At 36.1% G+C, this 27,984-nt stretch overlaps 1 protein-coding gene across 1 annotated transcript; it reads left to right on the top strand.

Annotated features, from left to right (window-relative positions):
* The first annotated feature begins 2,517 nt into the window (after positions 1 to 2,517).
* On the top strand, positions 2,518 to 27,974 carry LOC127834177 (uncharacterized). The gene is made up of 6 exons (XM_052359820.1): positions 2,518 to 2,671; positions 6,116 to 6,761; positions 13,612 to 13,770; positions 14,073 to 14,382; positions 16,680 to 18,437; positions 24,206 to 27,974. Exons 2-6 carry the CDS (start codon positions 6,186 to 6,188, stop codon positions 26,035 to 26,037), a joined length of 4,635 nt encoding a protein of 1,544 aa, XP_052215780.1. The 5' UTR covers positions 2,518 to 2,671; positions 6,116 to 6,185; the 3' UTR covers positions 26,038 to 27,974.
* The last annotated feature ends 10 nt before the right edge of the window (positions 27,975 to 27,984 follow it).

Consider the following 27,984-nt stretch of genomic DNA (forward strand, 5'->3'; position numbering starts at 1 on the left):
ACAATATTGTGTGGTTTTAATGTACTTGCTCTAAATATGGTTACATTATACTAAATAATCAAGTCGAGTCATGTAGGGCTGTACTCTGTAAAAACTTATCATAGTTTACTCGAAGGCATGTTTTACATGAGATTATTGTTCTGGTTTAATCATTTAGAAATATTGATAGGGTATGAATATGTGTTTATAACTAAACCCCTAAAATATGATAAACTTATAGACTATAGTAAAAAATTGTACTGAAATAGTTACATTCCACAAGAAAAACGGCCGTAACAAGTAGGTGCAAAAACGGTCGATTTTGATTTGTGTCAAGTGTTTTCTTGGTTTGTACATGCCATATCCGTTATATTTCCTAAATCGATTCAGCTTAGAATGCCCTTTAAGAAACGGTATAGTTATTAGGGTCTCTATTTGCAAAATGTTTCATATATTTTCGCTTTAAGTTGTCGCTTTTACATTTAATTATATAGCGAAAAATATTAAGTATATTGTGACCATAACACACACTTTTTGCGGTGGATAGGAAACGTAGAAGTGCAAACAACAAAAACACCATTTTAACCTTTGTTTTTAATTTCAGATTTCAAAAACGTAATTGTTGTATATTTATCTTGTGTCAGGATACTCGCCGAATATCTTTTTTTGAAGATATTTATTGTTTTAACTAACAAATCAATCATCATATTATGTAACTCATCATAACTGAACAATGTCCACGCAGAGTTGTCGTTCCTTGCTCTCACATGCAGTTTGATCCAGCTATGCTGGTTCCTGTCAAATGTCTGCGCGGAGGTTGAAGTCGGAATACAGTTAGTATTAATCGTTTCGATAAAAATAGCACGTAATTGAAGCTTACCTTTTGCGCACGATTATACCAAGGAGGAGTGAGGAGTTAAGCTCATTTCGGGATTGTGTCTGTATTCGAAACTTAATAAATACTATTTTATCGGAAACAGTCCTGTGTAAGCAATGAGATACTTTAAATAAATGTGAGGAATCGACTACATATTTTAACTTATAAGTAGTTTGAAGATAAGGAAGTTATCTGTTGTGTTATTTATAGAATTTAAAAGGAAATTCCATGTGTTTTTCCGAGATCTATTTTAGTACATCGGTAACCCAGCTATTTAATGACGCTGGGATCACGCATACATACATCAATATTGTGGAATATTGTGTCTAAGGTATAGATCTTTAAATTAAAATTATATATAATTATTGAATACATACATTATATTGTGAATGTAATTGAGATTAGATTTATTGTAATAAATGATGTATGGTTGCCGGGTTTACCATATTGGTCTGGCGTATTGGCAGGTTTAAAGTTCACATTATCTTAGATAAACGATATCAAGACAAGAAGACGAAAAAAGAACTATGGTTGTCGTATTTGCGCCCCTTTTGTCATTATGTGGGTAAATTAGTCGTTCTCTTGTTTTGGCGTAGTTTGCGGCATAGAAATGCGACAACACTCCTGAGTGAGACTTATTAAATTAACATAACGTACAGTAACTTTACATTCATCATTCAAAAGATGATGTTCAATGTTCATGTCATGCGTTGTAGCATTTCATATTTTATTAGGACGAAACATACAATCCCTCTCTACACAAATATTACAGGCACGAAACGGTAGTGGCACGAAACGTCCATCACCCTTTCCTTGTGTACCCAGTTGTTGCGTTATTACGATATCATTATACACTAAACACGTAGCGCAGTGATAATGTAACATTAAATTATACTTATTGCTGATTAAAATATCATATTTAGTTCATATTTATGAATATTCCATTAATTGTTGACCTTCGTACGGTGATCCACATACGCAATCTTCACGCAGAGTTGCCGTTACTTGCTCTGACATACAATCCCTGCCATCACAAGCAGAGTTGGTAGGATGTTTTTGTTTGTTTAAGTATTACAGTATATTCTGAAAAGTAGTATCATTTTCTTTTATTTTTTTGAAAAAAAAATGCATTAGTTTAGGTTCATAATAAAAAATAAAAACCTTATTTATAAAAAGTAAAAATAAAAACGGTAAAATTATTGTACCACGTGGCTAGGTTATCATCACGTGGTTGGTTATGTAGGCAGAGATTTGATCCAGCTATGCTGGTACAAGTCGAATTTCTGCGCGGAGGTTGCTATATATATACTGTGTACTGGGCTATGCAATTTTCTTGTGTATGACGTCACTCGTTTTCGCGCACATTTTATGCATGTGTCACGTAAATGTTACATTCCACTAATGTATAGAGTATCCATCAGCAGTGCAAATTTCTGAAGAGTTCCTTTTCTCTTATTGCATTAAAGCCAGTGTACAATCTTAGACAGGCATTTTGTTGTTATGAATCGTAATGCCTAAGCATGGAGGCTAACTAACAATATCAACGGTTATGGGTGTGTTTTCTGTTGCATCTCATTTATATTGCCTGCTGAAGCACTATTGTTAGTGAAGATGCATGTTCTAAATGGTGATATGACATATCCGTTTTATTACAGTTTTTAAAAAAAAGACGGACACCTTTTTAAAATAATGTAAAGGAAAGGCAAGACATTTGCTGTGAAAGTTGTCAGTACGAATGGGAATAAGTGTAATCTGACCTAAATGGTCTGTTATTTAATTAGAATATATCTGAAATGACTGCAGACATGTTTAAAGGTAAGCTAGCATTTATTTAGTTAGATATTTAGATATCTGTATATGTAAATGTGTACACAATTTGAAAACAGCTGCATAAATCCAGTAAGCTCTATTAAAATAACAACAAATGAAAAATGTTCTGAAATTGATAAAAATATATGTAATTTCTTAAGACATCATAATTAACCGTTTCCCACGTTGATACGTATTTTGACGCATTTGTAGTCAAATAGAAAGTTAAATTTAATTAAATACCTTTCTTACTAAATTCAAGTTTTATACACTTCATTTCCATCCCTTAATTATTGATGAACAGCAAACAGCATTAACCCTCAACAGACTGCTAGCTACTCGCAGGCTGTTCTGGTTTTATGCTGGTTGCAAAATCCGTTTTCACTTTGCTTCATATGGGGGAAAGGGTTAAAATAACACGTTATTATCACAGGCATTAAACACTTTAATTAAAACCAATAAACTAAGCATACATGTCGTATATAAAAGGAACAAATGACTTCACATAAATAACCTCTTTTAATCAATATTAAACTAATTCATGATTTATAAAGCTCCCCGATTTTAGATTATTTCCCATTTTTGTCCATTTATGAAACCCAAATTCAATTGAGTCTAACGCAGTTCCAATGGAGTACACCGGTTACGTGCACATGATGCAGTATCGACGGGGTCTTCAGTGGCTTACACACGGGCTAGACAGAATGTAAACACACCGTTAAGAACTTTATTTTGAAAATATTGCAAATTATTGAAATACATTTGCATAAATTTATTATGCTTAAAAAACAGTTTTTCTTGAAGTGTGTGCCGATATCTTAAGATAGAGGAATACATCTTTGAATACGTCTGAAATCAAAATTTCACGATGCGTGAAGCATAACTGTGTAGGATTAATAGAATTTTGAAGAAGAACACAGGCTTAATAAATAAAGTAATACCGATGTATTTCACATCGCCATCAGCAGCATAAAAAATCTGTTTTCTATGCAATTGTTGAAAATTTTAAGAAAAAATTGTTTTAAAACATTATTAAAAAAAACACCGTTTACTGTTGTGTTTACATATATTAACGTTTTATTGGGATCCCCACAAATTCACGTGATCATGCACCCTGGTTCATATTCTCGTGTTAAGCCACTAAGGCTCGATTGGTCATGTTCGACTCGGGTACTACTTATAAGTACTCAGGGTATTTTTCAGTATACTACAATGAACCCGGATTAATACACTTAGACAACACTACGTTTCCGTAAAAATTCCTTTCGATATAAATAGCACGGTATTAGAGAACTTCGAAGATAACAATTTACCAACCTTCAAATATGTCATTTTCGTTCAACTATATACTTGTGGGCATATGTAAGTTTAGGTGTATGTTAAACAATTGTGCTTGTAAGTATTTTGTATGTGCTCGCTTGTGTGTGTGTGCGTGCGTGCGTGCGAGCGAGCGTGCGTGCGTGTGTGTGTATGTGTGTGTTTGTGTGACTAAACAAGCTTATGCATCTTCGCGTACTTGGTTGAGTGAGTGAGTGTTTTTGAAGATGTATTTGTGCCCATTGTCTGAGATTGAGATAATGTGTATTCTCATGTGGCCCTGTTTGTTAGAATTTGCTAAATTGAGTGTGTGTATTGGTACGAAAAAGAGTGTCCATGCATGCATGAACACGTTGATGCTTAAGGGAGAGACACACTTCAGATGTGAATGTGCACTTAAGTAAGAAATCTAACAACTACGCATGTGTAGCTAAACGAAAAAAAAATTTGGGAAGATTGTATAAGTAGAGTATATTTCAAATTAAGATTGGAGGGGGTATTAAAGTCTTAACTCTAGCAAAAACAAAATCGAATGAACAGCACAGATCATATGAATTTGGTCACTATGCTATTAAGATTGTCATATTACACACCAGTATATGTAGACTATAAATTATATGCTAACAAAATACTTTCAAGACAGATACACACAAATAATCTTATTTGGCGTACACATGTGAATCATCTGTCTTCATCACTGGTTTGTTGAGCCGCTTCTGAAACTGTTCATATTATATTCATATTATATTCTATCTGATCGGTCTTTCCTTTTAATTTTTACTCGAAAAATCAAGCTCCTTCAATTCATTTAGCCTAAGAGAGGTTAGGACATCTGCCTCAATTTTGTTTGGTCTTCATTTGGGTAAATACCTTAATCTTTGATTAGTTTCGCGTTTTTCATTTCATTAAACTTGTTTGTGCCTGTTGAACCTGACAATGACTTATTTGGCTTTCTACCGGTGGTATTTCCCTAATCTGTGAGATTCGTGTTCTTGTTCTACCTGCAAACCAAGCGTTGCGCTTAGTATAGACGACACCTGTTCAGCAACCTGTTCAACAACTGCTATTTAGGACTGGAACTCTATGTCGCCTTGAAGACCTGTAATGCACACATTTTTTTCTGCGGCTGTACCACTTGAGCGCGTAAAGCTTTCTCCTTTACGCTTTTCCAATTTGTTTAGTTTCCAGTTGTTGTGTTCAGCTTCTTATTGATGGGTTGACTGTGAAGTGATTCAATTTTATTTATCTGGTCGAATATGTTTATTTCAATAATTTATATTTTTGACCACGGAGTTGAACACCGTTTCTTTCATATTGTTTCTCGCATCAATGTGTCGTCCTTTGCAGGTAGTTTGCGTCAGAATGAACTCTCTGTGGACTAGATTGTTGCAGTTTCAGCCATACATTCTGTATGTTTTTGAATTTACAAAGATTAATGTTAAGTGCTCTTCTGTTCTGTTTTTCTTCTTTAAATCTTTTTTGAACGTCTGTCCCTTTAACATTTAAAGCACAGGTTAATAAAGTAAGGCAGTATTCCCTTGCTTGCAGTGGATGAATGCTTTGGTTTGTTCATAATTCAACACAATCGCGTGCTTACCCGGAAGTAATTGGAAATAAATCATTAGAACCGCTGCCAGGGTAACTACAGTAGGAATTTGCTTTTACAATGTGTGACACAAGTGTTTGACAATGAGAAGTTATGTGTGTATTACAGTATATTTTATAAGCTCGACCTTGTCCTCACCCCATAAATCAAAGGAACGAACACAATCTTGAAGATAAGTATTTTCAAAGTGACAAACCTTGTTCCCTTTTCGCAGCTTTTACACATAATATATCAAGTAACACTCAAATCTCATGATTATCACTCAACACTTGTATGCCTTCACTTACCTTTGTTTAAATAATAAGAATTACATCATCATAATCATTGTCAACACAGCCATTGTCATGATATGAATAATCATTATCTTCTTCTTTGTTGTTGTCACCGTATGTATTTTAATAATAATATACATTACCACGAACATCATCAGTGCCATATGTGAACAACTGCGATCGAATAAAAACTTACATTGTTTTAAATGACTTTGTTAAAAATTAAGAGATTTTATATATTCATTTTTTTAATAGGTGATGCACAAGCCACATTTGGATCCGTTTTAAAACATGATCTCCTTTTGCGATTTTGAGTAAAATCAATATGGCAAGTTTGGCCGATGTTTTCACTGAGAAAGAAAGGACAAACTGGCTGAAGGCATGGCTTGCAGTGGATATTGCAAAGTCTGGCTTAGATCAGGTCGCGGAGAACGAGGCTAAATCTGAACATGTCAATATATACAACGCTGTTTGGTCAAGTGTTCCGGCGCCTGCTGCTTGCATTGGCTGTCATACTGCAAACTTGCTGACATGTCCCACACCAGGAATATGCAATAAAAGAGGCGCAAACAGCTCATGTAAGACTATGCATGATACCGTAGCAAATCAACCACGACAATGTCCAACTAACGTGTGTAATAAAGTGTTCGATGAAATTAAAAATATGCACAAATATCCCTGTCCTTCATGGAAAAATACAAGGGCAGAGCTATGGGCACAAAATCCCTGGGAAATTGCCAAGGCGTATTTACCTCCGGACGGATATAATGGAAAGAGTTTGGTGCAAGATACAGACTTCAATGGAATCATAAATTTTATGATGAACTGTAAACACTTCGACAGCAAGTTTTCATTCCCAATAGCTTCAGGAAAAAGCCATCCCGCGTGTTTACTGACAAAGGTAAACATATTATATTTTATGTAACTTAACTTTCCGCTCTCCCAAGTTTCTTATTGGGATACCGTGATGTCCGCCTTCCGTCTGTTATTATTTTACCCAGAAGTGTATAGAAGCATGGGGAAGTATATTAAACAAACAAATTTGTTAATTTGTTAATATCACAGGCTAAATGAATTTTGTTTATGGATGGGTTCAAATTCCTTGATGAATGGTAGAATCCTAACAAAATAAATAAGGCATATTTTATCAAAATGTGTAGCATTTGACTTCAGTGTGTAGAATTTACCTTAACTATAGAGACCTGAGTTTTACCTGTGACAAACTGTCAGATACAGGAGTATATAAGAGGGGTATTTATACCCCCATTACCATTGGTAATGGGGGCTATATAGGAGTCACTTTGTCGGTTGGTCTGTCCGTCTGTCTGTCTGTCCCGAAATTTCATCCGATCTTCACCAAACTTGGTCACAAGTTGTTTCTAGATGATGTATAGGTCAAATTTAAATATGGGTCATGCCGTGTCAAAAACTAGGTCACATGGTCACTTAGTGTGTTTTAAACCGAAAGTTTGTCCCGACCATAACTATGTCATTTATCGTTAGATTTTAAAATAACTTGGTACATTTGTTCACCATCATGGGACGGTGTGTCGTGTGAAAAAAGTACGTCAACATCTAAAAGGTCAATGTCACACTTGGAGTTCAAAGGTCAAATGCATGTCCGGGCCATAACTTTATCATTTATTGTGAGATTTAAAAAATCATTTGGCAAATTTGTTCACCATCATTGGACGGTGTGCCGCGCGATATCTCCAAGGTCAAGGTCACACTTTGAGTTCAAAGATCAAAAATGGCCATAAATGAGCTTGTCCGGGCAATAACTATGTCATTCATTGTCAGATTTTAAAATCATTTGGCTCATTTGCTCACCATCATTGGACAGTGTGTCGCACGAAAGAATTACGTTGATATCTCCAAAGTCAAGGTCACACTTTAAGTTCAAAGGTCAAAAATGGCCATAAATGAGCTTGTCCGGGCCATAACTATGTTGTTCATTGTGAGATTTTAAAATAATTTGGCACATTTGTTCAGCATCATTGACCGGTGTGTCGCGCGAAAGAATTACGCGATATCTCCAAGATCAAGGTCACACTGTCAGTTCAAGGGTCAAAAATGACCGTAAATGATCTTGTGTGGGCCATAACTAGTCATTCATTGTGAGATTTTAAAATTACATGGTTCAATTGTTCACAATCATTGGACAATGTGTCATGCGAAAGAATTACGTTGATATCTTCAAGTTCAAGGTCGCACTTGGAGTTCAAAAGTGAAAAATGGCCATAAATGAGCTTGTCCGGGCCATAACTATGCCATTCATTGTGAGATTTTAAAATGACTCTGTACATTAATTTTGTTCACAATCATTGGACAGTGTGTCATGCGAAAGAATTCAAGAGTTCAAAGGTCAAAATGGCCATAAATAATAATGGCATAATAATTCTTAAAAATCACCATTTAGATTATCTTGTTTTGTGAAGCCAGCTTGCAAAATAGTCTGTGTCAATGCGGCATGTGCGGGTATACGTTACGTCTGTGACAAAGCTCTAGTTTTAAAAGGACCATTTCTCCGTTTTTGAAAAATGGTTTGTGTTGCGATTTGAAGTGTGTTATCCTCTTATCCATATATACACTCATACCAATCTTCTATGAAATCTGCCCAAGATTCGGCTCCGGACACAAAAGTGTGCTTATTTTCTTGTAAAATGGCCATACCTCCGTTATGGATTGCGACAGTTCAAAATGGCAAAACTTAGCGCAAAAACTGTCTTTTGAGGTGAAATTTACGCATAAGTAGCAGTTTTGAGAAATTTATTAACTACTATTAACTGCTGTTACACACACTTAAGTGTTAATTTCGTTCTATTTTTATATTGAACTGATTTTAATAAATATATTAGATATGTTTATGCTTCCACTATCAGCCATTTCACTTTATATCCATAAGATATCGATACTTATCTTGTAGAATGATTTTGCATTTTGAGTTGACATAACTCAAATTAGCAAGACTCTTTTGCATGACATACATGTACAGTCACAGTGTAGCCTTCAAACAAATATGTGTCATTGGTATCTCAAACGTATTCTCCATCTTTATCGGACACGTGCATTCAAAGGAGATTTGAATGTTCGAGGTATTACCATTTATTATGCTCCTCCCCCAAAAAAATTGGGGGAGCATATAGTCGCCGCTTCGTCTGTCCGTCTGTTTGTCCGTGCGTCCGTCCGACCGTCCGTGCACAATTTTTGTCCGGGCTATTTCTCAGCAATTAGTGACTGAAATTCAATGAAACTTTATGGGAAGCTTCACTACCAAGAGGAGATGTGCATATTATCAGCCGGTTCTGGTCGGATGATTTTTCACAGAGTTATTGCCCTTTGAAATTTTCCATTAACTGTACATATAGTTCAATTCTTGTCCGGGCTATTTCTCAGCAACTAATGACCGGAATTCAATGAAACTTTATGGGAAGCTTCACAACCAAGAGGAGATGTGCATAGTATCAGCGGGTTCTTGTCGGATGATTTTTCACAGAGTTATGGCCCTTTGAAATTTTCTATAAAAAATGTTTGTCCCCCCAACTACTATGCCCTCAACGTTTCCTTTTATCTGAATATATAGTGCAATATTGTGACAAAAAAAAACTTTGGGGAGCATCACCCTCCTCCGACGGTTTCTTGTTCCAAATGATATATATGTCGTAAAACTGGTAGGGCTCAATGGTCACACAGTTAACAAAGTCTTACGTAACTACTCTTTTGCAATTAGAAACAGTTCTTAATTTTGTAGATAAGAACAAAAGATAATGCAGTATGTTACAAAGGCTACATTTGTTTGTTTTGATTTTTGCTCACTGTTTGTCGCATATATTAACTGTGTATGCAAATGATTTATTTTACTGGGTTTTGTTTCGGTAAATACATTTGCATACTGATACTGTTTCTTTGAATCGATTAAATGCAAATATTTTTAGCTCACCTGAGCACAACGTGCTCATGTTGTGCTTTCGTGATCGCCTTTTGTCCGTCGTCCGTCGTGCGTTGTCCGTCGTGCGTTGTCCGTTGTTCGACGTCAACATTTGCCTTGTTCACTCTCTAGAGGCCACATTTATTGTCCAATCTTCATGAAATTTGGTCAGACGATTGGTTTTAATGATATCTTGGATGAGTTCGAAAATGGTCACGTTTGCTTGAAAAATATGGCTGCCAAGGGGCGGGGCATTTTTCCTTATAGACAATCCCAGAAATTGATACCTCCCGGATTACCCGCCCCTGATTACTCTCGCGCGCCTCCAAAACGGTACTGAAGAAATAAATATGGACCTATATATGTGTGTATAGGTCCTTACACAAAACAAGGAAGTGAAACGGGTTTATCAAATATATTTAAGGAATTTAAAGAGTTTCTGTTATCGATCTGACAACCAGATAATAGTTCGTTTTTTTTTTATTAATATAAATTACGTAATTAGAAGAAATAAGGTTCATCTGCATTCGTTTAAGAGTAATAACACACAGCATGGACATGGACCTATTTGTGTAGGTCCCTGGCATGTATAAGGTCTTGATTGTCATTTAACATGTTATTTAAAGGTGACGCGTTATATCTTATCTAAATTTCGGTATCAACATATGTGCAGACATGAGGTGTCACGGGAAAACCCATAAACGCTTTTAATCCACACTTGGAACATCGCCTCCCATTGAGCGAATTCGTTCGCGCCTTTATCGCTGATGTTTTTTTTCAAGAGATGTATGTTGCTGTCATTTATAATCCGTAATTAAAGAAAAATAAATCACTTATTTTGTGCGTGTTTTTATTTTTTAAGCGTAAATTTAGACCGTTTTACGAACATTTAATAAAGACATACGTTTAGGAAATCTAGATAACACAATTGGAACTATTTAAGTTTATTTAAGGCTCATTATTTTTCATGTTGAACATTTCAGTCGTGAATTAAGATGTTATTAAGAAAATTTAATAATATTTCAGGCAACATGTAAAACGTTATTTAAATAATAATATAAGAAAGTTGTAGACAAAAGCTGATATGTCCTTTTCAATAAAAAAGTATGACATATCCTGACATCTTACACAGTTTTGCAAGCGAATAACTCCGATACTTGTTCATTTAAATCACAAAATTCATTTCCGGCTAGTTATTTTTGTATTAGCTTGAGAGCGATTTTTAAATGAAAGATTGCTAAAACCACTTTAGTTTTAAACTTAACTAGATACATTATTTTAATTTAAAAAATAATCTTTACCTGAAAATCTTACAGAGTTTCGATAACAAAGATTTACGAAACAATTTTAGAATCACAAACTTCACTATACTATTTGTATATAACCTTTAAAATGACACAAGGGAAATATTAATAGCGAAATGGTAACTGTTTAGACAAACAAAGAGATGTATTATTCATCAAAGAAGTCGTCCTAAGTCTTTAATCTTACAACGTTTCTTAATGAATATCTCCGGAAAGTATAGAAAGTACGACATTTAATAAGAAATAATATAGGCTTAAACAAAGGCAGATATCAATTTAATTGTCTACATCGATCTTAAATCTATCTAATTAATATCAAAGATCTATCCAAAAAATATGGTCTGAATGAATGTTTCCAATCTTTATATATTGATAGATCTTTGTTAATATCTTCGGCACTATTTACGTTAAAATCACAACGTTTACTTCACACTTTAGATATTTCTATACCTTTATAATTATGCTTGAATAATTTTATTCCATAAAGAAATAGTTAAATTTTATACAAAGGCATTATGCTGAAAGGTATGCTTAAAAATGCCAACTCGGCCTTAAACATTACGTGCTGTCACTGAATATTGTTGCAGAGACACATATTTTATGAATTTATCGTGTATATTATTAATTTAAATTATATTGATTTACGATGTGATACATATCGACACTTGGTTTCATGTTTCACTTGTTTTCAATCCTAATGTGCGAAGTCATAAAGTACTGTTTATTGGATTAAAGCGGGTGTGCACTATGATAATGTTGTAATCTGTCAAATTCTTCAGTACCGTTTTCAATCGCGGGTTACGTAATAGCCAATATGGCGGCGCCCATATTATCGATTCTGGGATTGTCTATATGGCTATATATGACTGTAGTAAAATCTTGTTTACACTCTAGAGGCAACATTTATTGTCTGATCTTCATGAAACTCGGTCAGAAGATTTATCCCAATAATATCTTGGACGAATTCGAAAATGATGCCCGTTGATTGAAAAACATGGCCGCCAGGAGGCGGGGCATTTTTCCTTATATGGCTATAGTAAAACCTTGTTAACACTCTAGAGGCCACATTTATTTTCCGATCTTCATGAAACTTGGTCAGAAGATTTGTCCCACTGATATCTTTGATGAGGTTAAAAATGGTAACCTTTGATTGAAAAACATGGCTGCCAAGGGGCGGGGAATTTTTCCTTATATGGTTTTATATGGCTATAGTAAAATCTTGTTAACACTCTAGAGGCCACATTTATTGTCCAATCTTAAAGAAATTTTTTCAGAAGATTCATCCCAATAATATCTTGGACGAGTGCGAAAATGATGCCGGTTGGTTGAAAAACATGGCCGCCAGGGGGCGGGGCATTTTTCCTTATATGGCTATAGTAAAACCTTGTTAACACTCTAGAGGCCACATTTATTGTCCAATCTTGATGGAATATGGTCAGAAGATTTGTCTTAATGATATCTTGGATGAGTTCGAAAATGGTTACGTTTGCTTGAATAACATGGCCGCCAAGGGGCGGGGCATTTTTCCTAATATGGCTATATAAGGCTATAGTAAAATCTTGTTGACACTTTAGAGGCCACATTTATAGTCCGATCTTCATGAAACTCGGTCAGAAGATTCGACCCAATAATATCTTGGACGAATTCAAAAATGATGCCGGTTGGTTGAAAAACATGGCCACCACAGGGGCGGGGCTATTTTCCTAATATGGCTATAGTAAAACCTTGTTAACACTCTAGAGGTCACATTTATTTTCCGATCATCATGAAGCTTGGTCAGAAAATTTGTCCCAATGATATCTTGGATGAGTTCGAAAATGGTTTTGGTTGCTTTAAAAACATGGCCACCAGGGGCGGGGCATTTTTCCTTATATGGCTATATATGGCTATAGTAAAACCTTGTTAACACTCTAGAGGCCACATTTATTGTCCAATCTTCATGAAATTTGGTCAGAAGACTGGTCTCAATGATATCTTGGATGAGTTCGAAAATAATTATGTTTGCTTTAAATAATGGCTTCCAAGGGGCGGGGCATTTTTCCTTATATGGCTATAGTAAAATCTTGTTAACACTCTAGAGGCCACATTTACTGTCTGATCTTCACGAAACTTAGTCAGAAGATTCATCCCGATAATATCTTGGATGAGTACAAAAATGATGCCGGTTGGTTGAAAAACATGGCTGCCAGGGGGCGGGGCATTTTTCCTTATATGGCTATAGTAAAACCTTGTTAACACTCTAGAGGCCACATTTTTTCCGATCTTCGTGAAACTTGGTCAGAAGATTTGTCCCAATAATATCTTATTATCGCAGGTGAGCGACTTTGGGCCTTTCAGGCCCTCTTGTTTAAAAGAACAATGACCCCATACAGAAAATTGCGATTCATAATATATATTGTTTAGTTGCATTGGCGGATGAATCATACTATTACAGAGTGTATGCAATACCATGCAACAAAATGTTTCTGCAAAACATTAGGCAAAAGTTGATAATATATATTGAATGCTAATATTTTAAGGCGCGTGATATTGGCAAGAATGTGCGTCACTCGTCTCAGTTTAAACTCACAGACGCAGATCTCCAGGACATCTTCACAACACTGACTGACCTGCTGACTGACCAAACGTGTCTAGCACATGACGTCGCATCACAGGAGGCTGTGAAGAAATTAGCCAAGGTGATATATATTGTAAAATGACAAATCGTATCGATGTACGTTTTGGTATTCTTATATGTGTAATTAAATCGACATCATACAAGTTTTTCTGTACTATTTAGCAAACAATTGTTTAATTTGCATGCATTTTGTTATGCGAGGATACGCATGTTATGTTTGATGTTATAAGGAAAGCTAAACTAATTAAGAGCATACATTAATTTTTGATAATAAATCATACAAATTTACAAACACGATTTATGGTACAGTTCTTGGAAATACTCTGATAAACATATTTCTAAGATAAACTTTCTCCAATACAGCTGCAACATGACGTATTGAAGATTACCACGGAGGAAATTCTTCATTTACTAGATGCTGTTCAAGATAAAGTTAAGGAATATGTTCAAGATAAAGTTAATGAAGTTGTTCAAGATAAAGTTAAGGAAGTAGAAAATGCAGCTGAGAAGATTGTTCACGAGATAAGGGTGTACATGGAACTCTGTAGGGATAATCTCAAGGAGTACGCTGAAAAATGTGAAAAGAAACTTGATGAACACACTGAAAAATGTAAAGGTGCACTTGATGAACATTGCCGAAAGTCAAACTACATATACGAGCAATCCTGTGAAGGTATATTTGTCTTCATATTGCACTTTAAATCAAATATTTATAACATAATACTAATATTTTGGAACAAACAACATGTTTGTGCGTGCGTGCGTGCGCACGCGCGCGCGCGCGTGTGCGTGTGCGTGTGCGTGTGTGTGTGTGTGTGTGTGTGTGTGTGTTTGTGATACTGGAGGCACTACGATAAAGCTTGCCTTCGGGTTAGATGCTTTTTCCAATTATAAATTAATAACAATAACGTTACTTCCTGACACAATTTATTTTAGATACATTATTATGAAAAGTAGAGAAAAGCTGAAAACGGTAATGCCAAGAAATGATGCAGTTAACATAATGCTTATGCTTGTCCTTATTAGCTAAGCACCCCCATAATTTATGTCTTAAATATTAATGAACCTAACAGATACCCGCGATATTGATTATTTGTATAGCCCAAGTAATAGGACTTTGCGAACATAATCATAATAGCTACTACTAAAGCTACATAGAAATCATAACCAAGTCCTATTAAACATTTATCTATTGAAATTCACATGATAAGAAAACAAAATATTCAAAAGGCTTAGTTCACAACTGCTTAATTTACAATTCAATTTAATGTCGCTCTCTATCAATGTGCTAGAACATTTTAATTAAGAAGAGGGCGCTCGCCTGACATCAATGCAACTTAAATGTTCGAGAACGCAGTGTTTTACTATAGACATGTAAGAAAAACTAAAAACAGACCGTTTTCGAATTCGGCAATATATCGTTTGAACACATGTTATTATCTGTGCTAATGGTTATTGGGCATCAAATGTAACTTCTTGAGTGTTCTTCTAAAGTGGTCCATAAATACTTGTATGGAATTAAGTGCTGGTTTGAAATCTCGATATTTAAACTTGGGTAAAATTTACCACGATTTATTGAAGTTATTCCGTATATGGTATGAAGCCTTTACAATGGAGTCAGTATTGAATCAGTTGTCAATAGCGTTTAAAAATACAACATAAACACATACGGAGATCCAAACACGCTCCTCAAAAATGTTGTGACACAAATGATGTATACATATATACGGCGTGACAGATCTGTAACATGCCGTGGTTGGTTTTTAGATCATCCGTGGTTATAGTGCTCATGGAGATATTTTAGGATGTCATGTTGTCCGTCAGTCCATAGTTCAGTTACCTTTTTCTTCTATAGATTTGTCCCCGTGATCAACTTTGTAGATTTGATTTTAACTTCAGAGGACTGATGTCAAAATATACATATTTAACATTTGGGCATAACAACTCTTCTTAATCCACATGGGTCAGGGCTCTGATATTAAGCCTGAAAAAATGTCTTTTGGTTCTCTCCCAAGTGTGTGCATGTCATGCTCATGAGGTCAAAATTGACCATGCTCCATGGAACATGATTCATATAGACCTACATAGCTAAATGCGTTTAAAAACCTTATATAAAAAAAAGAAAAAGTCCGGGGATTAGGCATATATTAATGCATTTTGGTCCTCCACCTTGCTTGTTCAAACATGTCATTTAGGTTAAGATAGGTCCTGCCTAAGGCTATCTATCTATCCTTCTACAGTTTGATCAAATGATGCGATGCGATCAGCCGTTTCACCTTTCTGTGGGTTTCATGTTTTCCTCATAGTTATATAATGAAAGCTTTTATACTCTCATAAGTCGCATGGCATAGCTCAGTTGGTAGAGCGCTTGAACACAAATCCGTAGATCGTGAGTTCGACACCCCACTCAACCACAATATAGGTGTTGCTTGGTCATTAGTTCCTTGCTACGGGTATTCTTATCCTACCTCTGATTAAAGTTTTCTTCTTTCGTAAGTGAGTCCTTATTACCGCTTTACCATCGCTTCCGGTAACAGTGTGAGTTTCTTTACGGAATGCCGTGATATGACTGAACTAATTTTGAAAACAAGACACAATAACCCAACTAAAACACGCAAATATAGATTTAAAATTTGACTCAAAGTTGGCCCTTTCCACTAGAAGCTTGTTGTAATAAAATATCTGCCAAATTTGAAATGGTCGTTGTCAGTTGAAAAGAATGTGGAAGTTCCTTTATTCGGCTAAAGTGAATCACCGTAAACACTCGATAAGTCGCATTGTTTTCCCAAAGTCCACGATACTTGCTCAGGACATGTGGTCTCATGATATGTCGGTCAAATGCGAAAAGGGTTTGGGAAGCATCCTAAAACAGTTCAGTTTCCAAAAGTCACAGCTGAGCGACCTAGGGTTTATGGACCTCTTGTAAATCATGTAAGCGATATATATTATGTTGCTTGATTTTCATTTTAGAATTTCGTCGACGTTTGATTGAACATTACAATGACAACTTTAGCAATGTACCTCTTTCAACTTTGGACCAGAGTCTTGATAAGCGTATTATAGACATATACGCAACGCCTAAAATACATCGAATCGATATAAAGAAAGATGGTACACGCAAGAAAGAGGAACAAGTAAGTTTGTACAAAGACTTGTTTTACAAAAACGATCATGCAAATAGACGCATTTACATACAAGGCGAACCCGGCAGCGGAAAGTCGACGTTTGCAGCTAAGTTAGTTTATGATTGGTGCCACGAAAGTCAGCCTTTATCCACTGATAAAACGGCGTTTGATGACCTGATTACAATTCAGCAATTTAAGTTCCTATTTTTTATCTCATTGAGAGATGTGAGGGGACAGAAGGATATAACTCATATGATAAAAACCCAGCTTGTTGATCGCATGTATTCCGAAGATGACATTCACGGCGTGTACAAACTTTTGCAAAAAATAATGACATCTGAACAATGCCTCATAGTTCGAGATGGCCTTGATGAATGGGTGGCTCCTGATGGTTGTAATCTAGCTGAACCATTTATGACGGGATTTCAGAAGGACAAATGCACGGTTCTTACATCTACTCGACCATGGAAACTGGCTGATGAACGCATCAAGAATTCTCATATTGACATCCTGTTAGAGATTGAGGGTATAAGAGATCCGGTTAAGTTTTGTGAAAATATTATCGGATGCATAATTGACGAGAGCAAGGATATGGACAATACTGTGTCGGAATTTCAAAAGTTTGTGGAAAATTGTAAGCTAAAATCGTTGTCATCTTCACCGATGTTGTACGTGCTGGTCATCTGTACGTGGGTAGGCAAGACGAAAGAAGAGGTAAATTTGAAAGAATCTTCCGTATGTGCATTATACACTTGTTTGATTGAAAGTCTATGTAAAAAGGCTAACAGTACACATGGTTATTTTAATGATTCAAACCCTCCTCCCGTAGAGTGTTTTTCTAGTACAAGTTACATACAGCCAAACATTGAATGCTTAGAAAAGCTCTCTGGTGCAGCTTGTAAATTGTTGTTCTCATCTGAGAAAGAAACATCTATTGTTTTTAATGACATTACGTTGTCGAACTATTTTTCTCGGAAAGAGTTCCCACTTTGCAAGTCATTTGCTCTTAAGGCAGGAATATTAACAAACAGGAAAGATAAAAGTCGGACAGGAAGCTCCAACTCGTTCATTCACAAAACTGTGCAGGAATTCCTCGCAGCATATTATATCGCACGCAATACAAGCGTCATCGATGACTTAATTGTCGGATATCTGAAACGCTACTATGACTCATATTTTGATATATCACAAGTGTTCGTATTCCTGTGTGGAATGAACACCGTTGCTGCAAATGCCTTGTCAGTTTTGATGAAAGAATGTCACGTTGCTCTTAACAATTGTTCCGAGAGGAGCATCTTCGGGCCCTGTAAGTTTCAGGAAATAATTGAGGATGGAATCAGGGAGGCAGCAGCCAACAAACAAGATGGTATATTCCCGAAACTCAGTCACTTTTACATTTCTGTGAACAACATTCGAGATTTACATCGGGTCTGGTCTGCGAACGCCTCCGATGTCGACTCATTGATTGTAGATATCATACGGAAGTTACATATTCTGAGTTCACTTGTACTTGACGAGTCTAAATCTCATTTTGAGTTTAACCTGCTGTCGTGCCACAAGCTGAAATCATTGTCGCTATGCGGAGAGTCAATATGGCTTAAAGGTAACATTTATTTTAATAAAATGTAGTTTGATGATTTTAGTATTGTTACATGTGTTACGTTGTTCTAGCTCACCTGAACACAACATGCTCATGGATAGCTCCTATGATCGTCTTTTGTCCTTCTTTCATCGTCTGTAGTGCGTCGTCAATCGTGCGGCGTGCGGCGTCGACATATATCTTGTTCGCACTCTAGAGACCACATTTATTGTTTGATCTTCATGATACGTGATCAGGAGATTTGTCCTAATTATATTTTGCCTCACTTTGATACTTTAGGACACACGTTAGGTCGCTAGGTCAAATTAAACAAAAAGCTTTTAACACTCTTCATATGTAGGCCCAATCTTCATGGAGGTCGGTCAGAATAAGAGTTTTAATTATATCTCATCGAACTTTAAATTTGTTTTGGGGTGTTTAGAAACATTTCTGCCAGTTGGCGGGCCAGATTTCATATATGGTTATAGCTACATATTGTTAACAATATTGAAGTCACATTTATAGTCCAATCATCATTAGACTTGTCCACAACGTTTGTTCTTATTATATCGCGACTGAGTTCGAAAATGGTTCCGCTTCGTTAAAAAAACATGGCCGCCAGGGGTTGGAATAGGTTTCCATTTTGGCTATTGAAACAATTTGTTAGCACTTAAGAAGTCACATTTTCTTTTCAATCCTCTTTAAACAAGGAAAGAATATTTGTTCTAATGATATCTGGGTCGATTTCGAAAATGCTTTCGTTCCGTTTTAAACTATTGCCACCAGAGGGTAGGGCAGTTTTCCTTATACTTAAAACTCTAGAAGTCACATTTAAAATCCAATTTTTATTAAAATCTGATCTTAGCATTTGAAATGATAAGGTCTCGGCTTAGTTTAAAAATAATACTGGTTAATTGAAAAGAAAGTGATCTTTATATAGATTGGTTTAACATGAAACTTGTACCCTCCCACAAATTTTCAGATATTTATTGGATATCATTCCAAAACTACCGTATACATTCTTGCCAAAAAGAAGAAAGTAAATTTCCCAAAGATACATTTAAAACTGTTCCTGGCTACTATTATGGGTATAAACACCACGGAAATATTGATAAATAAACAGCCGATGGTCTTTTACATTACATTATAAAATTTTATTAATTATAACCTATTGGGGGTTATCAGACAAATTAAAGCTAGTAAGTCGCAAATTAGAATCGCCACATATACTCGTAAATTTAAACTCACTCGGATGTGCGCTTGAGTAAATGAATGACCATTGGTAATGACCATTAGATCACCCTGTTTTTCCTTGGGACTTTAATGCATACTACACTGCTTGGTGTACCAATACAGATTCAGCTGATCGAGCGGATATATATATATATATATATATATATATATATATATATATATATATATATATATATATATATATATATATATATTATTCGCCGAGTTCAATCTTTTAAAGATTAGGTCCATAAAAAATTCAGAAATTTAGGAAGAAAAATCTCTATATTGAAAATGATTCTGTAAATCAGAATATGCTTTCTGGCCAGCGAGTAGATCTCGGTGGATGCAAGGGATTTCCTAGCATCGCCTCCCTCCGCCCCCCTCTGACACCTTCCTTGGTTTCCCTGTCTGCCTGTTCATTTCCACTTATTTTGACATAAGCTGGACACATTCTGATTTGATACAGACTTATTTAAGCACTCTTGATAAAGTTCAAAAAATGCTGGACCATACGGGTTGTGACAATATGGCCTCTACACTTAAAGAGAAGCATAAGACGAAAACTATTTAATTTTATTCTGTGAATTCTCTGTCATAAGTTAATTCTGTTTTTATTAATTACAACTGTGTTTGAATATTTTATGGTGGACTTTAAGAGCATTTGTCCTTTCTAGCCTATTCCAATGGTATTGACATCCTATCCTTTCTGACAACCCTCTCTATTTCATATTCATGAGCAATGTCGGACTTCACGTAGCGATTTCAATTAGCTTAAGAATACATTTACCACGGTTTATACCCAGCCTGTTACCAGTAGTGCTAGTAATTATAGTTTATATTCTCATTATACATTCATTTTAATTCAGGTATGATCAAGCGCAAATATTTAACCCGGAACCAGTTCTTTGTGAACATAAATTGTGTACTAACTATTTATTTATTTATTTTCTGCATATAAATCAGTCATTTGCCCACATTGCAACAATAAATATCGTCCTTTATTACATATTGTTACTAACATAGTAACAAAATGACGTCGTGAGCGGGCCTTTATTCGTATCTAGCGGGAAACATAATGTATATTGGCCCGCTGCGCCTGGCAGATTTTCCATAACTGTTTTATATAACAGATAAAAATGCATCGAACGGATATAAAGTTTCATTTCTTTATATTATACTGAACAAAATGGCGTCCACATTCAGTCTTAGCCAACGGTGATGAAGAAAATTTAGCTACAACTCAACGAAATAACATAGTTATAATGACACGTAGCACACAATTTGGATAATATATTGATTTAAACTGAAACTCGTTTGTACATTAGATTGATGCCTCTATTTGAGCTTTAGCAGGATTCATCAAACAGCAAACAATAATTGTATTCCTATCGAAGCTTCCAATTCTGCATGACTAACACACATGAATCCGAAATACGTTTTGGATTTGTTCGATGCTTTTTTATCTGTTATATAAAAAACCCTTCACGTCCGAATTGTTGTCCCTAAAAACCAGAGAGTTTAGCTAAAACTGGCGTGTTTCGTAACAAAAATTACGTCACATGAGATGCGTTATAAATTTCGTAATCAATTGAATGAAAGTAAAAGTACAGAAAGCTGGTTTTGTAATAAATTGTCGGAACAAAATAGTTTGATATGTAATATAAACGATAACACACGGCAGAGCTGGGACGGACGTCTACACTCCGCTTCTCGTGAGATACGTCATCACACGAGCCATTCGACTGATACAAACACATGGAACAATTCATTAGCGTAATATTCCGTATATATTTACAATACATTTTCATCAAAACGATTTTTATTTAAGCACTGCCCCTGCACTTTAAATTGTATATATGCTAAATTCACGTCGAATGTGTTCAATCGGAATTTAATAAGATTGTAAACCAGAGTATTAGTTTGAGGATTGGGCTCGAGCACTGGTTTCTAGCCGAAATCCCTGTGGTAAATTACCCCACCCACACACACACAACAAAAATTACAAAAAAATACAGGCCACATAAACTGTCCAATCTTCATGAAACTTATGAATATCATTTGTTCTAACTTTATCTTGATAGAGTTCCTAACTGTGTCAAATGGAATCAAAAATCAAATAAACGAACTAGGTAACTTGGTCCTTAAAAACATGATCGTGAACACTCTGAATGCATAATTTATTGCACAATGTTCATGAAACCTGGTGAAAACATTTGGCTTAACGATATCTTAAACGAGATTGTAACTGGGTCACTTGGAGTCATTAACAAAGTCACAAGGTCAAATATAAGAAAAGCTTGATAACACAAAGCAGGTCACATTTATAGCCGGAGTATCATGAAACTTACTTGAAACATTCATCCTAATAATATATCGGTCAAGTTGAACATTGGGTCATGTTGGATCAAAACCTAGAGTATCAGATCAAATTACAGATAAAGTTGTGAACCATTTAGAAGCCACACGTATTGCTCAATCTTCATACAACTTCGTCAGCACATTTGCCGCAATGAGAATTTGGCTTTGTTCAAAAGAGGGTCTCATTGGGTAAGAAACAATGTCAAGCTTTGTTATGGTGAAACATTGGCAACAACATGTCCAGAACAGTTTCGTTCTTAAAGAAACTTTAACCAAATAATGATGTATAGATCAGTTAGTATGGATTCATACATTTAAGAAAACAGTGAAATCGAGCATAAGCGTTTATTTATTAAAATATGTGTACAGTATCATGAGGTAATTACCATGACTTTAAAAACGATTTAAGTGTTTACATACATGCAATACTCAACAATTGATGCGAAGTTCTGAGCGGGACGAAAGACAGTTGTTTAAGGACCGATTAAAAACGATAATGCGATAACTAGTGCAAATTTTATTATTACTTTTAACACAATTGTGTATATATGTGATATGAAAATTAGAGCGTTATTTTAAGAGCTCTGGTTCAAATACGGTTACATAATACTTGGTTATTTATTTATTAAGCTCATTGAATGATCATTGAAATTGTGTGTTCACATCAAATATTATGTCAAAGGTTATGTAAACGAATCGAGGTTTGGTCATTGTACATGGTTTCAACTTTTCTGAATAGATGTTTCACATGCATCAATTTATGAATGCGATTCGATAATATTTAAACATTATTTATCAATATCTCACCTCCTGCGAAAATGACCTAATCCGATTGACTTAGAGCGGTCACGTGCCCCTTCCATACATCCCGTGCCCCTTCCATACATCCCGAGTAATTTCCATACTACCCGAGCAATCGATTAGTCGGTTTAGATATAATCGTTACACCGTTAGTAACTTACGGTGTATGGTTCGCTCTCGTATGATATGAAGTTACTGATGGTGTATATCCCATACACCGTCAGTTACTCACGGTTTAACGTATAATACTAAATTGAAATAGAACCTGCCTTGATGTAAAGGACGCCGTATAGTTAATTAGTTATTAATTGCTAATTATTCAAATTTATATAAAATGAATTAATACTGCACATAGGACCTTTGTAAAATTCATTAATATTGCAGTTCCTTTTCCACTGCTAAACATGAATTCACGACCTCTACCTTATTCCGTAACTATCTGATATTTACTGGCAGTGAATAGTCCGAGCAAGACTTCTCACCCATTTGTTGGCGTCTTCGTAAAGTAATGCTCTGGAAAGAGAAAAATGCAACATAACTATATCAATGTTTTGTTTTTGTCACAGAAAGTCAATGGCAACTTCATAAATATGTTTGGAGTCATTTTTGAAGTCACTTACTAAGTTCCATAACTCTGACCTCTCTCTCTCTCTCTCTCTCTCTCTCTCTCTCTCTCTCTCTCTCAACAAAAGTGTATTAATATTCGACAATAAGCACATATGTTCAAAATCATGATATCATATATATTTAGCATTTATTATTATTTGTTTCAATCTGAACTTGAACAAATATATTTATGTATTATTGTTTCTTGTTTGATTTTATGTACATGATTACCTTACCATGTAACATAGCATCGCATCTCTCAGTGTTATCTACTATCATACTACCAATATCCTATGTTAGCAAACTGTTATCATACTAGAATGTTTCATGTAATACTAGTCAATTCCGGGACCATGATGGCCAGCGTTTCGTAGTGTCGTATCGCACCAAAGGATGATGATCCATTCCATATTATAACATAGACTAACCATTTTTGGGAGTGGGAATTCATGCATACCAGGCACACAGATTATGAAAGTCACTTATGTGAATAATGATAATGTAATGGGTGAATGACGAGAGATCTGTTTTATTTTCTAATATTAACGTTAACATCTTATTCTTTACGCATGTAGAAATATGTAAAAAAATATGGTCTTGCAGATGGGATTGATCTTAACTTGTTATTTGAAGACAAATGAATACACAACTACCATGAATAACCAATTTCTTATATGAGTAATATAAAAAGAAAATGCGGGTACAAGACATCGGTGTATGCCTGTCGAAATATGCGTCTAAGCATTAGTATATTCGTTTCCAATAAGTTATGCATTTAATTATTTATCCAGATTCTGCCAGTTCTGCCACATCGACACTTCCGGTTTGGTTTGTTCTCAACAATGTACAGCCAGCACAGTGTGGAGACCCTATTCGAGTACTGCCCGACATACAATCAATTGATCTAACATTGATTACATGTTCCTCTTCCTGGCTACGGAGTCTGTTCAACACGCTGCTGACACTCGATCATGAGGTGACGTGTTTGCTAGAAAGTTGTTTCATAACCTCGTCTTTAGATGACTTTATCGCTACATTTTCAACGGCTACAATAAGGACGGGTTTAAACAATAAATTCCACCTACGTATAGATACGTTCGGACGCAATTTTTGGGAGTCCCTACATGGCCTAAAAATCAAATGGCTGCATGTTAATATACTGAATGCATACTGTACTGAACATGTTTCAGTGTCGTTGTCGCTTAGGTCACTCACACAGCTGGAAACGCTTACTATTAGAGTTGATTCTATCAGTCCCAATTTGTGGGAGGCTTTGCACAGTCTGAATATCAAGAGTGTGACTCTAGGTCAGAAAGGAAAGTGGAGTGGTGCGATAGTAAATAATGTATCGAGGTTGTCGCTGGTTCTCCAAGCACCCAAACAGATGGAAACGATTTGTATTGACGTAAATGCACATCCCGATCTTTTAGATGCTCTGTATGGTCTGAATATAAAGACCCTCTGTCTATGTGCTAGTGACGAAAATCTGAAAGTGAATAATGTATCGGCGTTGTATAAGTCTCTTTCGTCGCTAAAACAGCTTGAAAGGCTTGATGTGATCGTGAAAAAATACAGTCCTGGTCTGTGGAAAGCCCTCAATGGTTTGAATATTAAGACTCTTAGTCTGCGTGGTGAGCGGGATAGTTTGAGCATGAAACATGACTCGGCATTTGCACAGTCACTAGAATCGCTCACTCAGCTACAAACGCTAGGTATAGATTTGTATGAAGACTGTCGCGGTCTATGGGAGACACTCTGTGGTCTGAATATCACGTGTCTGTGTCTGAATTGGAGAGGTTGGATAGAAAAAGTGGATCATGTATCGTCGTTAGCGCACTCACTAGCATCGCTCACGCAGTTAGAAAAGCTTAGTATCAAAGTGCCCAGTAGAAGTCGCGGTCTATGGAAGGCTCTCCGTGGCCTGAATATCACGTGTCTAAGTCTGGGTATTAAGGAAAGCTTTTTCTTAAAGGATAATGTAGAGTCAATGTCGCTGTCACTATCATCGCTAACACAGCTGGAAACGCTTAGTATCAAAGTGCCAGAAGACAGCACAGAACTGTGTCAGGCTATCCATGGTCTAAATATCAATTGTTTGAATCTGAGTGGTTTTTCTGAAGTTTTTATGCTTTTTCGTGAACAATTCTTAGGTAAGTCACTATCATCGTTCTCACAGCTGGAAAAGCTTACATTATGCGTTAAGGTATATACAGCCCTACCGCTTCCTAAATCATTGAAGTATTTAAATATCTACTGTGAGTTAATTGTAGCATTGAACTTTCGCAATTTTGTTGAAACACTGTCTGCATGTACTCAGAGCCTTGAGATTAAACTGGAAATAGCTTGTACTTCAGAGAAAATGCCGTGTTTACCAATGCAGACATACACTTCCATCCATCAGGAACTGGAGAACATGGAACATGTTAAAGTGACAAAATTTGTGATTTATACCCGGAAACCCTTGATATTAACAGAAACTGATTCTAATTTGTTGGTTCAAAACGTTGTTGTTGGCGTTGATGGTAATCGTAATGATGATATCGGTGATGATGAGCTTTATAAACGATTTATTGACCATATGGATGAGTTGGATCGTATTTCTGTGAGATTTCGTATAAACTAAGATCAAGTTTCGATCTTCCATTAATGAAAATATTTGTACATACAACTGCAAATTTTAAATACAACATAAACATGTATTTGTTATCGCCCAGATCTGTTTGAGATGCTTTGTATATAACCAAATGCATCTAACCAGCATTTATATTTGTTTCAATATTGCAATTTGTATTTAGGCTCTGTTTTGCGTATCGGTAGTTTGTGATAACTAATTGTTGCTGATATTTATGAGGACTACAATATTGTATATCATCTGAGCACATGATTCTTATGTGGAACTTTTAGGATAACGTGTTTGTGTCGTCAGTCAGTCTGTGCATGCGTGCGTCGATAAGCTATAACTTCTTAACGATTTCCCGTTATTGAATCGCTGGGCAGATTTTAAGACAACCTAGTGCCTCAGTCACAAATAATCCGGTCGCCGGCAGACGTGTCCGATCTTCAGGCATCGGGAAGACTGGACACATCGGAGCCGTTCGCCGTCCGATGAGTGACACAGTTTAATACATCAGTCAAAATAGAGACCGATCAACGTCCGATCAGCGGACGACGTATTTTTCCGATCATCGCGCTGGCGCCCGGCCTACGATCGCACGGTCACCGGGTCATTTGTAGCATTGGGCGGCGTCTGGATTAATTTTCAGTCTCACTTAAAATTTTACACGTCGGGCTAGGGAAGGAATCGAGTTGAGAGCGAAAAAAAAATCGAACGATCAACGCATGGATGTCGCCCGGCGATCGCCCGACATCGTATTCGTTGTACGTTTATGGTGACGAGCTCCGTCCGGCGTCCGTCAGTCATCATCCAGAGGCCCTCCGGCGATCAGAAGGTCGCAGGTCAATGTATATGTTCCTGTGAAATATCTTGATTTTTTGCCGATACACGTACAATGAATCCGATTTTCTACCAATCTCTCTCCATAAACTTACGCCTGATCATCTAGTACGATCACAAGCGACGACCAGATGTTCTCAACTCACTTGAACGACCTACACATTATGTGCTTTTCATACATCGGATGTTAATAATGCATGTACTTTCAAGCAGGGGATGATATTAAATTAAGACTGTTATATGTACAATGTATTCTCGTAATGGTCATTTGTTAAGTTGCAATAGTAAATTCTGCTCAAGTGGTCATTGTCGGCTCAGGTACTGCCTCAAAATACCACGGGTAAACTTAAAATACTGCACATTATCCGAAGTACATAGAATAAATACTGATCAATACAACGGAGTATGGTCGGGTGCCTTTAAGCATATTTTCCGTACAATATGTACATTGTAGTATACTGTATTCGGGGACCTTTATAGTAGCCGACAACGACCTTTTGAGACAACCACGATTGGTCACTTTTACCTTAGGTTCTACTTAAGAATACACTGAATACTCTTCAGTATGCTACAAAGTACCGGGGTACGGTACATATACTAAAAGTGTCCCGGAGTATGTCCGGATGCCTTTAAGCGTATTTTCCGTACCCGGAGTACAAAGTAGTATACATAATAGTACCCGGACTACTTTTAAGTACTACCTGACGGTCATTATGGGTGGTATCCCTCGATCGAGCTTTTGCTTTCACAAAGCAGTATCAGTAAAATGGAAATATATGTAAATTTGTTAGCTGTATGTGTTTATTTGCCATAATAATAGTACTAATTTCTTTGTTATTAGCTCGGTGGTTTTCGGAGAAAACCCGAGGTATTGTCATAGCCAGCTCGTCGTCCGGCGTCTGCCGTCCGGCGTCTGAAGTCCGCCGTGCTAAAACCTTAACATTGGCTATGAAATCAAAGTGCTTCCACCTACAACTTTGAAACTTCATATGTAGATTCACCTAAATGAGTTCTACACGCCACATCCATTTTTGGGTCACTAGGTAAAAGGTCAAGGTCACTGTGACCTTTAAAAAAATAATTCTGACAAGCTTTCATTTATTCAAAACCCGCAGC

Source organism: Dreissena polymorpha, chromosome 6 (assembly GCF_020536995.1).
Source record: "Dreissena polymorpha isolate Duluth1 chromosome 6, UMN_Dpol_1.0, whole genome shotgun sequence".
Taxonomy (NCBI): Eukaryota; Metazoa; Mollusca; class Bivalvia; order Myida; family Dreissenidae; genus Dreissena; species Dreissena polymorpha.